We start from the raw sequence: 14,126 nt of genomic DNA on the forward strand, positions 1-14,126 counted from the left end.
TGGCCAATTGGAGTTAAGAGCAGCCCAGATGCAACAGTAGTAACTCGGGGTTATCGATAGGAAAGTAGATTCTAACAGCACAGAGGGCAAATAACTACCCAGCTCTAGCACTGATTCCGGCTTATTGTAAAAATGGAAGTGTGTGTGTCTTTTATCCAGGAACTAAACTGTCTAAGGCAGGGTAGAAATCCTAGATTGGGATTAAAAAATTTTTTACAACAGGGTCTCATTAGCCCAAGCTAACTTTTTATTAAAAATTGTGTGTGTGTAACATATAAAAAAATAACTTTTTATGATCCTTCTGACTTTACTTCTCATTGCTGAGAATAAAGGCAAGTGGTGACACTACACCCAGTTTTATGCTCTGCTCGGGACAGAACTCAGGCTTTAGAGCATGGCAAGGAAGCAGGCAAACAGGCAGGCAGGCAGGCAGGCAGGCAGGAAGGCAGGCAGGCAGGCAACTCTATCAACTGAGCTACAATAGCCCCCCCTGCTTTTTTTTTTTTTTTTGCCTGTTTTCCCTTCCTTCCTTCCTTCTTTCCTTCCTTCCTTCCTTCCTTCTTTCCTTCCTTCCTTCTTTCCTTCCTTTTACAGATTTAAAAAGAAGAAACCCAGATACAGCCCCGATGGGGATAATGTTGAAGCCTGAGAGTATATCTGGAACAAATAAAAAGTAGGAATTAGTTTATGTCTGTAATTTCCAGGACTCAGGAAGCTGAGGCAGAAGGATTTCGAGGTCAAAGCCTACCAGAGGTATGTAGAGAGCTTGTAAATAATTTTTAAAAAATGTTTTAAATTGAACAATGCACATATTTTGTTATTTACAGCTACGGAGCAAGTAACAATGGAAATTTACTGATCACTCAAATAATTTTAAGGATGTTACTTTCCTGAGCCATGAACCATGCAGGCAGAATTGTTGCAATTCACTCCTGGGACGTAGAAGGGGGGCAGGGGGAGGGCACAAGAGAGGGCATATCCTCCTTCCTCTGACAGAGCTTATTTCCTAGTGGAACTCTAGTTTTGGCGCAACCATGACAACGCTTTCCCCTTAGAGTCACAGAAAGGTCGCAGCCCTTCCTCACCGCCACCCCCCCCCCCCCAACCCCAGAGTGGAAGCTCGCATCCAAACCTCTGGTCCTGCTGCCCACCTCCCGGCAGGAAGGTGGGAGCATTCATTCCCTCCAGAGAGATTGATGATAACCTGTCAACCAAAGTACGTCTGTCTGGGGGAGGAGGGATGGATCTCTAAGCCCCAAAGTGAGGTCAGCCAGTGAACAGTTAGAAAAGCAATCATTTCTCACACTTACTAATGGGTTTGACGCTTGTGAAACATAAACAGGAAGTAGACGCTTGAGAGACCTGAAGGAAATGCACTCCCTTTTTGATCAACGTGTGGATCCCAGTCCTCCGGGTCGTCAGAACAGTGACAATGAAGACTGCACCCCGTTCCAGCAGTGACCTCAATTTTCCCCCAATTCCCCAGCCAGGTCACTCCGCAGCGGGGTGACTGACCCTAAGCACGGTAGGGAAGGTTAACAGTCATCTCTCAACTCCCCGAACTTGCAGGGCAGAGGAGCTCAGAGGTCAGTGAAATCCCCAGCCAGGCCTTATTTTAGTCATGAATTTCCACTGGCCCCTTGCTGTGTGTCAGCGCCGCTCACAGCGCCGCAGGTTCTGCGTTTCAGATGCTTTCCCAGCTCCGGGCTGTTAGAAGGTCAAAGAGACCAGATTTTTCCAATGCAGGTTGGTGGGGGTGGGGCCCGGCGGCCTCCGCGAGATTGAAGAGTTTATGGGCCCTTGGAGCTGCCCTTTGTGCCCCGCTCACGGGCCTGTGGGTTAACCTCTGCTACCCAAACGTCTTGGTTAGTATTAAATTAAAACTTTCTCGTCTTATATTCCCTGCCAGTGGCCCCGATAGACCTTTCTGCTGAAGGCAGTCTTCTGGATTGGCCTCGTTGGCTCCTTCCCAAAGGTCCTTGTAAATTCAAGGTCAAAATCTGTGTTTGCTACCTCCACTGTCTCCAGCCACGAGCTCGACTGGGTAAGGGGCTCGGTAAATGTGTGCTGCATGAATGTGGAAATTTCACTGTGATAGACCAAGAGGATGGGGCGGGGGCGGGGGGGGTGTCCTTGTTTCTCTCCTGTCCTGGAATAGACTGCAAACAGCGCCACCCAAGTTCCTGGTTAGCAGCGGGATCCCATGCAGGCTGGCAGCCCGGTGCGCGTGGGTCACAGCTAGGAAGCCGGCACGGAGAGGCTTGCAGTGAGCCGAGCTCCGGCCCGCGTCCGGGCCACGTGAAGCGTCACGCCCCGCGCTGCTGCAGGGCAGGCGCCGTCGCCGCGGTTGTGTAACGCTGCAGCCTGAGGGGAGGCGACCCGGACGCCTCTGCATCGGAGGGGGCAGAGGAGGGAGGGAACGCCGGGCACTGTGCCCGGTATCTTTCTGTGCTTGACTAGCCAGGGTGGGTGGGGGCAGCGAGGCACCCTGGAAGGCGGGAGAAGATGGGTGCGCGCCAGTCGGGTGCCAGGCCACCCGCAGGCTGCGCCCCGGAGCAGAGCTCCGGGGAGAGTGGGGGAAGGGGGACCCGCACGACTCATACGGTCCACGGTCAGGTGCGCGCGGCGTGCTCGGCGGCGGCCTCGGCTGCCCTAGCGCCTGGCCACCAGCCCGCTTCCCATGGGGTGACATCCGCCCCGCCCTCGGTCCCTCCCCAAGGCGGGCAATTCCTGGACACTGAGGCTGAGCGTTGGGGGTTGGGGGGGCTGGGAAGCCAGGACGGAAAGAAACCCCAGCCTCTGGGGAAGGCCAAGGGGGGCCGACGACTCCCTCCGCTGCGCACCGGTTCTTAGGAGCGGGCCAGGCGGGGGAGGAGGAAGAGGGTTGGGCTGGAGCGACCAAGGGGATATTCCTCTCCCGGCTTGAGTCAGACGCGGGCGGAATCCGTCCTCCCCCGTTCCCTCCCAGGAGACGGGAACTTACTTCATTTCCCTGGGGCAGGTTCGCCCACGTTACCAACTCCCCCCCCCCCCCAGCTCCTCGGTTCCTTCCAGCTTCCGTGCCCCCCACCCAGCTGGGCAGGACTCTGGCTGCGATGCCACCCCCTCTTTCGGGGAAAGGAGGCCGCAGCCGCAGACACCTGGGGCCCGAGGTTGGGGGGGGGCACTTCGCAGCCGCCAGAGCGTTGTCCAACACGTGAGACTCATGTGATGAAGCCGGGGGAGGGCGGGCAGGTCGCTCCTTCCCTCCCCGGCAGCGGCCAGACGTGCTTGGAGTCACAGGGTAGAACACGTAGCTTCTACCCACCCACTCGCTCCCATTTAACCCAGCCCGCAGCCTCTCCTTACTCCTTGGCTCGTCCCCTCCAACAACTCCCCCACCCCGCTCCGCCCTAAGCAACCCCCCTTCCCTCCCTCCTCTCCGCCCGCCCCACTTCTCATTCACTTGGCTCGCACGGCGCAGACAGCGCAGCGAGCACACACCGCTAGACTGTGTGCAGAGCGGGAGCCAGAAGCTGTGGGGACACCCGGCCATGCACGCCCCCAACTGAAGCGACACCTCAAAGCCGCAGCTCCTGGCAACCCAGCGCATTGCAAGGAAGCTCTGGCTAGCTCATAGGAACATATCCTTTGAGACCCTCGGATCCTCCCTTCCAGGGCAGTCCTCTCTCAGACTCTGCTAAGTGCAGACAGGAGTGCACAGTGGCCCCTGCTCGCCGCATCATGGAGCGGATCCCCAGCGCGCAACCACCTCCTACCTGCCTGCCCAAAGCGCCAGGGCTGGAGCACGGAGACCTGTCAGGGTAAGTGTGCGCTGTGATCCCTTCACGTCTCCGCTCCTAACCTTGTGTTCCGCGCCACTCTCAACTTGGGGCATCTCTGAGAGTACAGGGGGCTTCTTGCACTTATAGGGCTCTTGCAGCCAGTACGCACTTGGGAGTCACGGCTCTTTCTGGCCTCTCTCCCTGCAGGATGGATTTTGCCCACATGTACCAAGTGTACAAGTCCAGGCGGGGAATAAAACGGAGCGAGGACAGCAAGGTAGGTGCATCCCCTGGGGACCCCGTTCCGTAGCCCCTCGAGTGCGCTGAGTTTTCGCGAAAAGTTTGCTTGTTTGAAGGTTGGTTGGGGGCGGGAGGGGGCTCAAGATATGATGAGCTCATTGTCACAAGTGAGTGACTGGGAAAGAAGGGGCAGAGAAGGTGACTCTGGGTGCGTCTCTGCGCCCTCTCAGAATTTCCCCCCCTGCTGCCGGGTGGGGAGGAAGGGAGGAAGCTTCTAGTTCCCTTCCCCGGGCAACCCATTGCTACCTTGTATTCCTTGCAGGAAACTTACAAACTGCCGCACCGGCTGATTGAGAAAAAGAGACGTGACCGGATTAACGAGTGCATTGCCCAGCTGAAGGATCTCCTACCCGAGCATCTCAAACTTACTGTAAGTGAGAAGCTGGCTACGCTCCAACCCAGTTCTTCTGCCCAGAGGGCGGGCGGGGGTCACTCGCCGCCTACAGGCGTCACACGGAACTGCAGGCTAGACGGGCGGATCAAAGCTCCTGGTAGTTCTGGTTTGGAGGGAACCCAGACCCAGACCCAGGACTTCCAGGCAGAGGCAGAACCAGAACCATCTGGGGCCTCTTTAAATTGGCTCCAACACACTAGCACAACTTCCTTTCGGTAGTTGTTCTTTTTTTTTCTCATCACCTTGTAGACTCCCTGACTTAAAAGAGCAAACCACCAAATCAAAAAATTACGCCCTTTTCCGTGTCCACTTTCCATTCACAAGAGGACCTACTTTATTTAATGTGTACCTTTGATTTTCGTCATAATCTTTAGTGGTAGCCAAAAGCTTTCTAGCTTTTCCTTCAGGAAAAGTATTTGGAAAGGAAGACGAAAAGCCTGCATGACTGGAAATTCTGAACGGGTGTCAGGGGGTTTAAAAAAGAAGAAGAAGAAGAAGAAAGATACCCAACACATTGGGAAAGCCGCTTAGTTGCCAGACACAGTAGACGTCCCTCCCTGGGTTGACACCACAGCAGAGAAATGTTATCTCCGGAGTCCCCTGTGTTAAGGTCAGGGCAGCTGCTGAAGAAATATATCTGTCAGCTCACTCCCGAGACTGTAACAGCTACCAAAATGCTTCCAAAGATAGACAACACGTGTTTGGCTTTTTTTAAGCCTTTGATCATCTATATGTATGTATTAAAACATCTGCAAACTTTAAATGTAGTGGAGCAGGAAAGGCTCTTCCTGTCTTTGTTGTTGTTTACACCCAATTCCCATAACAAATAGTGTCGGAAGGGACTTCACTGACCTCACAGGTGACAAAAGCGCCTGTTTTTTTCTTCAGACTTTGGGTCACTTGGAGAAAGCAGTGGTTCTGGAGCTTACATTGAAGCATGTGAAAGCATTGACAAACCTAATTGATCAGCAGCAGCAGAAAATCATTGCCCTGCAGAGCGGTTTACAAGCTGGTGAGTGCCAGGCCTGATTAGCATCTCCTGAGAGCTCAGCACCAATAGAGCCCCTGGGGCTCCTGGGGCTTCTGACTCTTCTGATACTAGTCATTTTGTACATTCACTGGGAGGGGGGAGATCCTTTTTTGATTCTTTCCTAAAAGGTCACACTTTTTTTCCATAGTGAATGCTGCTGTGTGCCACCTGGGATGAGTACATATTAGCCCAGTGATGAAATGTTCCTGTGACATTTTGGCCCGAGAGTGTCTAGGTTCTGGGAGACTTCCCCCATTCCCCTTTAAAATGCCAAGGCACCTATAATTTGCATTGTGGGTGTTTTTACAGTTGGTCTGCTGAGCCCTCATTCATGAGTGAACAGAACACGGGTCTGCCCCCAGTGTTTTCCTGTTTCTTTGCTTCCTTGTCTTTGGATGTGGGGTGCAGTCTTGGCAGGATGACAGCAGGTTTTTTTTTTTTTTTCTTGCCTGCCTTTCATTGTGGTTCCCTGATTAGCCACTAGGTATCTTGGCAAATTGCACAATCCAGCGAAAGCACTGGTTTCGTCATTCATTTATCCTGAGTTTCAGAGAATCCGGGGCACCCTTTTAACTTCCCTCTCCCCCTTCCAGATCATACAGTACAGACCAGGGGGAATCCTAATACATACCCTCTCAGGCATTCTTCTGTCCTGTCCAAGGCTAGTATGAGAATCACAAAAAAACCAAACCAAGCCAGTGTGTTTGCCCGTTTTCTTTCTAAAAATAGAGAGTTGATCAGGACTGATCTCTAGGGGAGTCAGAGCTACAGCCTATGGAGAAGACTTTCAAATAAAGAGCCTAGTTAAAGGGCACAGAGGAAATGCAACTGTTGGATTAATAGGTTAGGTTTATGTGTAAGTGGGAGTTGTTGGTTTTAGTTTTGCAGGTGTTTTGGTTGTTTCTCTTTTTGGCTTTCCTAAAGCTCAGAAGTAACCTGCCACCTCAGCCTCCCAGGTGGTGGGATTACAGGTGTGAGCTCTAACGTCTATGGGCATGGTGGTGCATGTCTGTAGTCCCATACTTAAGAGGTAGACAGAGCCCCCCTTAAATTCATGGCCAGCCAGTTTTGCATAGGGAAGTCCAAGCTATCTAAGACTATATAGGGAGACCCTGTCTATACAAAAGGTATGGGGGGGGAGGCAGGGGAGACAATGTTCTTTTAGTTGGTATTGTTTCTATGTTGTTTCGTTTTATGAGTGTCTGGTCTTCTGCTCCCACGTGACTGTTGGTATAACTTACTGAGGATGGGTGTGGTAGCTCAGACCTGTAGCCCCAGCAGTCTGAAAGTTAAGATAGGCTCACTATTGAGTTCAAGGCCAGCTTGGGTTGCTGAGTAAACTCCTTGTCGATCTAGGCTAGAATGGAACTGCTTTATTTAAAAGGAAAAAAAAAAAAGTGTGACTGTTGAACTTTTAAACACAGTAACATGTTCATTTTTGTGTCACAAGAAAAACTGTAGCTATTAAGTCAGGCTCATCAAGAGTAGAAGTAATTTGGTTTGGGATACTATATAGACATTAAGAGTCCTATTTGGGACAGTGGAGTATATGTAGCTTAGCGACACTCTGTTATACTTAATATCAAAACCCAAGCATTAAAACAAAACAATACCTGTCTCTTAAGTGGTAGGAATATGTTTATTTCATTCTTTACACTTCTCAGTATAATTCTCTAGACATAGACTTTTGGAGTTCGAAACGCAAATTGACCGTCAATTTCAAAAGAAACAAGAAAGCCCCGGGACTTACCTACAACCCAGTCTTCTAATTTCCTTTCTGGGTCTTTTTCTCCAGGTGACCTGTCGGGAAGAAATATCGAGGCAGGGCAAGAAATGTTCTGCTCGGGTTTCCAGACTTGTGCCCATGAGGTACTTCAGTACCTGGCCAAGCATGAGAACACTCGGGACCTGAAGTCTTCCCAGCTTGTCACTCATCTCCACCGTGTGGTCTCTGAGCTGCTGCAGGGTGGTGCTTCCAGGAAACCATTGGACTCGGCCCCCAAAGCCATGGACTTCAAAGAGAAGCCGAGCTTCCTAGCCAAGGGATCAGAAGGCCCTGGGAAAAACTGTGTGCCAGTCATCCAGCGGACTTTTGCTCCCTCGGGTGGGGAGCAGAGCGGCAGTGACACGGACACAGACAGTGGCTACGGAGGTGAATTAGAGAAGAGTGACTTGCGCACTGAGCAGCCATACTTCAAAAGCGATCATGGACGCAGGTTCGCCGTGGGAGAACGTGTCAGCACAATTAAGCAAGAGTCTGAAGAACCCCCCACCAAAAAGAGCCGAATGCAGCTCTCAGATGAGGAAGGCCAGTTCGCAGGCAGTGACCTGATGGGTTCCCCATTTCTTGGGCCGCACCCACATCAGCCTCCCTTTTGCCTGCCCTTCTATCTCATCCCACCATCGGCCACTGCCTACCTGCCTATGCTGGAGAAATGCTGGTACCCCACCTCTGTGCCGGTGTTATACCCAGGCCTCAACACCTCAGCAGCAGCTCTCTCCAGCTTCATGAACCCAGACAAGATCCCGACTCCCTTGCTCCTGCCCCAGAGACTTCCTTCTCCCTTGGCACATTCGTCCCTTGACTCTTCAGCCTTGCTCCAGGCTCTGAAGCAGATCCCTCCTTTAAACTTAGAAACCAAAGACTAAACTCTTGAGGGGATCTCCTACTGCTTTGCTTTCCTTCCTCCCTAATTCCAAAACCACAAAGGTTTCCGTGCGTGCAGAGAGATCAGCCCACCATGCAGACCCACAGAGAAGATTCAGAGTGTGTGTGTGAGAGTGAGTGTTTGTGTGTGCGTGCTTGTTATGTGTGTTTGTATATGTAGGATAATAAGTTTCTTCTGACACAGGGGAAGACACGAAAAAGATGGCCTGACATCAGATGACTGGAGAAGTATAGCACATCTCTGGGCTTTTCCCTACTGAGAGAAGAGCCCTTCTTTGATACAAATCAGTTGGATTTTCATATGCTTCAAAGGCTTGATCTGTGAGTCACTCTCCAGTTTGGGACATGGGTCTGTCTGTGGCTTTGAGAAAAGGTACTTTCAAAAGAGGGCTTTCCAGAGCACAGCTCACAGCCAGCTGTTAGGACCCCACCCTTCTCCCTTTATTGTGGAGGTGACTCACAGCAGACTGACAGTGGTCAGACTGAGCTTTCTGCTAAGGTGGTGAGGTAGCCAACACTGGCATGTCTCGGTAGTGGTTTGGGCAAATTTCCGCAGGTCTCTTCCCCCAACCCTGCCTCTGATGAATAAAGACAATGAGCCCAGTTCCTTAACTCAGGCTTTTGTGATTAGCTTACTAAGGAACTGAAAATGGTCCCCTTAGTACAAGCCGAGCTGCTAGGGAATCAAGGTGAACTGGACCCATCCCCAGGCCTATGGCACCTGTTTGTAGCTCTCACTTCTATAGCATGCTGTCCAAGGAACCAAAGGAGGGTCTCAGAGATGTCCCAAATGTCCCAAAGTACACAAAGCTAAGTAATCAATTGCTACACTTCTTGCACAGCTAGACCAGGATTTCAAGTCTATCCTAAAGCTTTGAACCAAGCTTAGCTTCTTAAAGGCCTAGCAGAGCTTTGGCAACACAAGATCCTTTTTGTAGGCTAATTCCTTTTGTGCAGCGGCATATGGAAAATCCTTATTGCTAAAAAGGATTCTGTCTCCTTTAAGGAAGTTTTATTTTTGATTCAGAGTCCTTGTTTCTTGACTTGCTCTGCCAGCCCTGCACCAGCTTTTCGAAATGCACTATGCTTATGTTTAACCTTCTCCCATTTTTATTTGGGCATAAAAGTTGTTGCCTTTATTTGTAAAGCTGTTATAAATATATATTATATAAATATATGACAAAGGAAAATGTTTCAGATGTCTATTTGTATAATTACTTGATCTACACAGTGAGAAAAACAATGAATGTATTTCTGTTTTTGAAGAGAATTTTTTTCTCTAGGGAGAGGAGAGGTTACAGTGTTTATATTTTGGAACCTTCCTGAAGGTGTGAAATTGTAAATATTTTTATCTAAATGTTAAGTAGCTGTTTTAAAAATACTTAATAAAATAAGATTTTTTCCTGTGGAAGAGAAATGGTCTTGGTTTTAAAAATAACTTAGTGTCATGGTACTTTCTCGGTCCTCTCGCCTGAGAATAGTGGCTAGTTAATCTTGGTATAAATGCATTCAGCTTATCAAGTGCCTGGCAGTAAGAACAATATTGAGTTCATGTAGTAGGTAAATGCTGGATTATTTTTGTTTTGAAACAGAGTCACATGTAGTAGCCCATACTGGCACCAAATTTGCTGTGTAGCCAAGGCAGCCTTGAATGGATTCTCTGATCTCTACCTTTAGATGCTGGGATTACAGCCAGGCTTCCTGGATCAGTAGAGACATGCCCACCACGCCTGGTTTTATGCAGTACTGGGGATTGAACTTGGCCTTATACATCTTAGGCAATCACTCCACCAGCTGAGCCATATTTTCAGTCTTTTTAAACAATTTTAATGAACTCTTGTCAAGGATCTGCACTCTTACCAATTTCCAGTGTTACCTCACAACCACGTACTCCGTGCTGCTTCAGACCCTAATGGGAAAATCCAGAGGCTGGGCTCATGGGATAGAATGTCAGGGGAGGCGTCTATGGGACTATACATATAGAAGAAAGAGGTTGGAGACAGCACATCTTCACTAAGGCAGGCCAACACTTTGAAATCTAGCAAGTACTAATGGATTAGCCATATCCCGCATCAATGCTGTTGAAGGCAACATCTCATAATTATTTTCTACAGTTTTCCAACTTCCTCTCTTTGGGTGTGTGTGGAACAAGTGTTACCGCTCTTTTTTTTTTTTTTAATTAAGTGGGAAATGACCAAGCTGTGTATTTTTGCTTTCTTCCCATCATCTTGATTTGTCCTGAGGTTTCCTGATGGACATGATCCAAGCCCCAGCGCATCTGAATCATTTAGAATTGTCTAGCTGTCTGGAGTCCTCCCTTACAGGGAAGTCAACCCCAGCCTGCTCAGGAGGGCCTTTCATATGTCACCTTCTCTGAGTCCAGGGGTGTCTGCAAGTGAAAGGAAGGGTTCAGTGTAGTCAGTGCTGGGCACAACTATCGCTGGGTCAGGAGCCTGGACTAGGGGAACGAGACCTCTAGAGTCTGGTGCTCTATCACGCCTGTTCACTTAAGGATTCTGAATCTCATACTATTCCTGTAGCAGAGATGGTGTGGTCCCTAAGTCCTGCCTTAGGTAGCTTGCTCTTGCAACCGTCCTGCCTGTTAAATCCACTCTGAAACTCTCTCCCAAGCTGTGACTCAAGGAGTAGCTGTGGACAGCAGGAAGTGGTTCAAGCACCCTGAACTAAGAATAGATTTAAGGGTTCCACAGGCAGATGACCCAGAATGTCTCTTCTAGAGTCTGCCACGTGAAGCCCCCCACCCCACCGCACCCCCTAGTCCCGAGAGGCGCAGCTGCCGGTCTGTTTTTCTGCCTTCAAAGTGTCCTGAACTTTCCTAAGCCAGGTTTCAGAAGAAGATCCAAGGGTGTTCAGGAAGGTGTGTGAAGTGGCTTGCATCCCAGCCTTCAGCCCAGTTGGGGACAAAGAAGCCCTCTGTTTAAAAAGGGGTGTGTGTGAGAGAAAGAGAGAGAGCCGCGAGGGGTGAAGCGTGGACTCCGGGGCCAAGGAGCGCAGAGAGGCCTGGGATCTGGCGGCCTTCAGACAGGGCGTGCTCGGCGGGGCTGTCGGGATGGTCTCACCCAGCGCTGACCTGCCGCGCCTGTTGACAAAACGTCACGTTTCCGACTACAGCCTTTCATGTGCGGCCCGCGGCTAAATGCGGCTGCCGGTTCCTGGAAGCAGACGTGCCTGGCACCGCGTCAGCAGAAACCCGATCCTTGGGGAAGCTTGGCAAAGCTTAGGGATCGCTCGGTCCCCAGAAATAGGGCCTGGCTTCGGGCAAGGCCGCGGCCCCCTGGTGCGCAGTGGGACAGAATCCGAGGGCAGGAGAGGGAGGGGAGGGAGCGCAGGGTGGGGTAGGAACTGGGTTTAGGCAGAGCTTTGGATCCCAGGGCTAATTAACAAGGATAGACAAGCTTCCCACGGCTCATCCCTCACTAATGCAGCTCTAACAACCTAGAGGCCATAATAACACATTTTGTAAATAAATAAAAGCAGGCCCAGAGACAGGGAGGTAACTGGCTCCTGGTCACCCAGCTTCGGAGTGGGGCGGTGGCTCTGTGGGCTTTGTGGAACTGTAATGGAGAGCCAAGAAGACAGCTTTCGACAAAGCCTACTCCTGAATTAAGCGCTGGAGGAGCACTTAATGTTTGCCAGGCAGGCATTTCTCAGAGTATTCCCCATAAAAGGACACAAGGATTGCAGCACCTGCATGAAGTCGGGACAGTTCATATTCCCACGGTTCTGAGAACGAAATGAAGATACAGACAAGTGAAGTATTTGTTCAGAGTCAAGTCATACAGCTTCAGTAGTAAACTGCAAATGAAACCCAAGCATTTAGGCTGCAGTCTGTTGCTTACCTACAAAACTACTTTCTCCTTCTTGTTACATTATCAATAAAGAGAATTAACATACTGCTAATTACAATCATTACTTTTTTTTGAGTATTTTCTTTATTCTAGGCCCTTTATTAATGTCTTTGTTTTGGGTTTGTTCGCTTTGAGGTATTGTCTTATGTAGCCCAGGTTAGCTACCTATCCTCTTTGTAGCTAAGAATTTGTTAGCTCCTCAATATGGAATAGAGCCAAGTGCTTGCTGAATTTGACTTCTTATAGTGGTTTGAAGAGTGGTCCCTAATATGCCATCGCCTCACTTTTTTAAAAAAAAATGGATTTTCGAGACAGGGTTTCTCAGTGTAACCAGCCCTGGCTGTCCTGAACTCAATTTGTAGACCAGAACCAGACTGACCTCTGCCTCCCAAGTGCTGGGATTAAAGGCATGGGGCACGATGAAAAGGCCAGGTTTACTTCTAACTGCTGCAAGGCTGAGCTCTGACACACATTCACTTCACACCCCCCCCCCCCACAGCAGCTCTGTGGATGCCAATTGGGAGAATCAAACCACCAAACTCAGAGCAAAGTCATTTGCCCAAAATGTCCCATGATGCCTTGCGTTTAAAAATATCCTCCCACCTACCACCCCATCACATGCCCCCCAAACAGACTGTTGCCTAAAGAAGTAGAGCACAGATGAACATAGTTGTACCTCTGATCCCAGCACTCAGCAGGCAGAGACAGGAGGACTGGGGACGGAAGGTCAGCATCAGCACATACCAAGTTCTGGGCTACGAGATCCTGTCTAAAACCAAAACAAAACCAATCACTAACAATAAAAATAAATAAATAAATAAGTAAATAAATAAATATAAAGGAGCTCGATGTACAGCTCAGTTGGTAGATGCTTGCTTGATATGTGCAATATCCTGGATCCCATTTGCAGCACCACACAATCTGTGTGGTGAACTACAATTGTAACCCTAGCCCCGTTCAGTTTGAGACAGGAGGATCAGATTAGGTTATCCTGCACTACACACAGAGTTCAAAGCCAGCCTGGGCTACACAGGACTCTGTCTTAAACAACCAAGCAACCAACCAACCTAAAAACCAGAACAACCAAAAAAGAACTGGGCTAAAAACCTCATAGAGGCTGAAGACATTCCTCAGGAGAGGCAGCAGTCAATAGCTATTGTTACCAGCAAGATGGCTGTCCTGAGTGTGCAACTCTTTCTGGGAGGAAACTTCACTAGTTCAGAGACAGACCACAGAGCCACCTGTTCCTGTTGTTTGCTGAGGCCATCCTATCTCAACCTCAGTGGTTGCCCTGGGGTCTGGTTGAGGAGGAGCAACTAAGGTGACAGGGTATCATGGCAGGCTAGTGCCTAGAGGGCATGTCCTGGATCTCTGGAGCCCTGAAAAAGCCCCAAAAGGAGACAGAATGTGTTGAGTTCCTTTGTGATTTCATATAAAGACTATGGGTCTCCTGAGATTCAGGTCTTCCCAGAGGATCCTGCAGGGCAAGAGGGAGGAAGGTTTTAGGCTTCTTGCTGGTTCCAGGGAGCAGCTCCCTCCAGTGTCCTGCACATCATAGTCCTTTTTTGAAATAAGAATTCTGCTGATGAAAACGATCACTAAGGAGTTTGGAAGGTTCCAGAATGTGAACCCCACTTCCCTCCTTCACCTAAGATTCTGCAGGAATTCAAGCCATCCCCATAACCACCCAGCACCACTCCATTTCTCCCCAGCCATCTGCCTTACAGCCTCTGAACCTGGGCCTGCAGAGCTCCTCCCCTTGGCAATGGAAGTCCTGGTATCCCTGCGGGCCATCCTATCTTGTGATGTGACTGGGTATTGGCCCAGAGGGTATCTTCTGTTATAGGCAGGCCCTCCCTTCCTGGGAGAGCCTCATCAAAGTAATGGAGGTAGGACACAAGACCTGGCACATGGACTCTGGGGACAGGGTCAACCTCAGGCTGGGACCAAGGGCATGTGACACCAACTGCTGCTGTCCCATGTCCTGGTCCTGCCTCCCTACGTCACACACACTTTTCAGGGACAAAAGGAAGGAAATACACTTTTATTTATTTATTTATTTATTTATTTTTTATTTATTATTTATTTATTTAAAGAGAAG

At 49.6% G+C, this 14,126-nt stretch overlaps 1 protein-coding gene across 2 annotated transcripts; it reads left to right on the plus strand.

Moving 5' to 3' along the window:
* The first annotated feature begins 1,863 nt into the window (after positions 1-1,863).
* Positions 1,864-9,567, plus strand: Bhlhe40 (basic helix-loop-helix family member e40). 2 transcript variants are annotated; one of them, XM_028773090.1, is made up of 6 exons: positions 1,864-2,044; positions 3,658-3,803; positions 3,972-4,041; positions 4,327-4,434; positions 5,347-5,470; positions 7,284-9,567. In XM_028773090.1, exons 2-6 carry the CDS (start codon positions 3,724-3,726, stop codon positions 8,135-8,137), a joined length of 1,236 nt encoding a protein of 411 aa, XP_028628923.1. In that variant the 5' UTR covers positions 1,864-2,044; positions 3,658-3,723; the 3' UTR covers positions 8,138-9,567. The 2 variants fall into 2 exon arrangements, with proteins under 2 accessions (XP_028628923.1, XP_028628922.1); XM_028773089.1 differs by lacking the exon at positions 1,864-2,044 and having other exon boundaries at positions 3,167-3,803.
* Positions 9,568-14,126: the final 4,559 nt, after the last annotated feature.

The sequence above is a fragment of the Grammomys surdaster genome, unplaced genomic scaffold, assembly GCF_004785775.1.
Source record: "Grammomys surdaster isolate TR1022 unplaced genomic scaffold, NIH_TR_1.0 220, whole genome shotgun sequence".
NCBI classification, from domain to species: Eukaryota; Metazoa; Chordata; class Mammalia; order Rodentia; family Muridae; genus Grammomys; species Grammomys surdaster.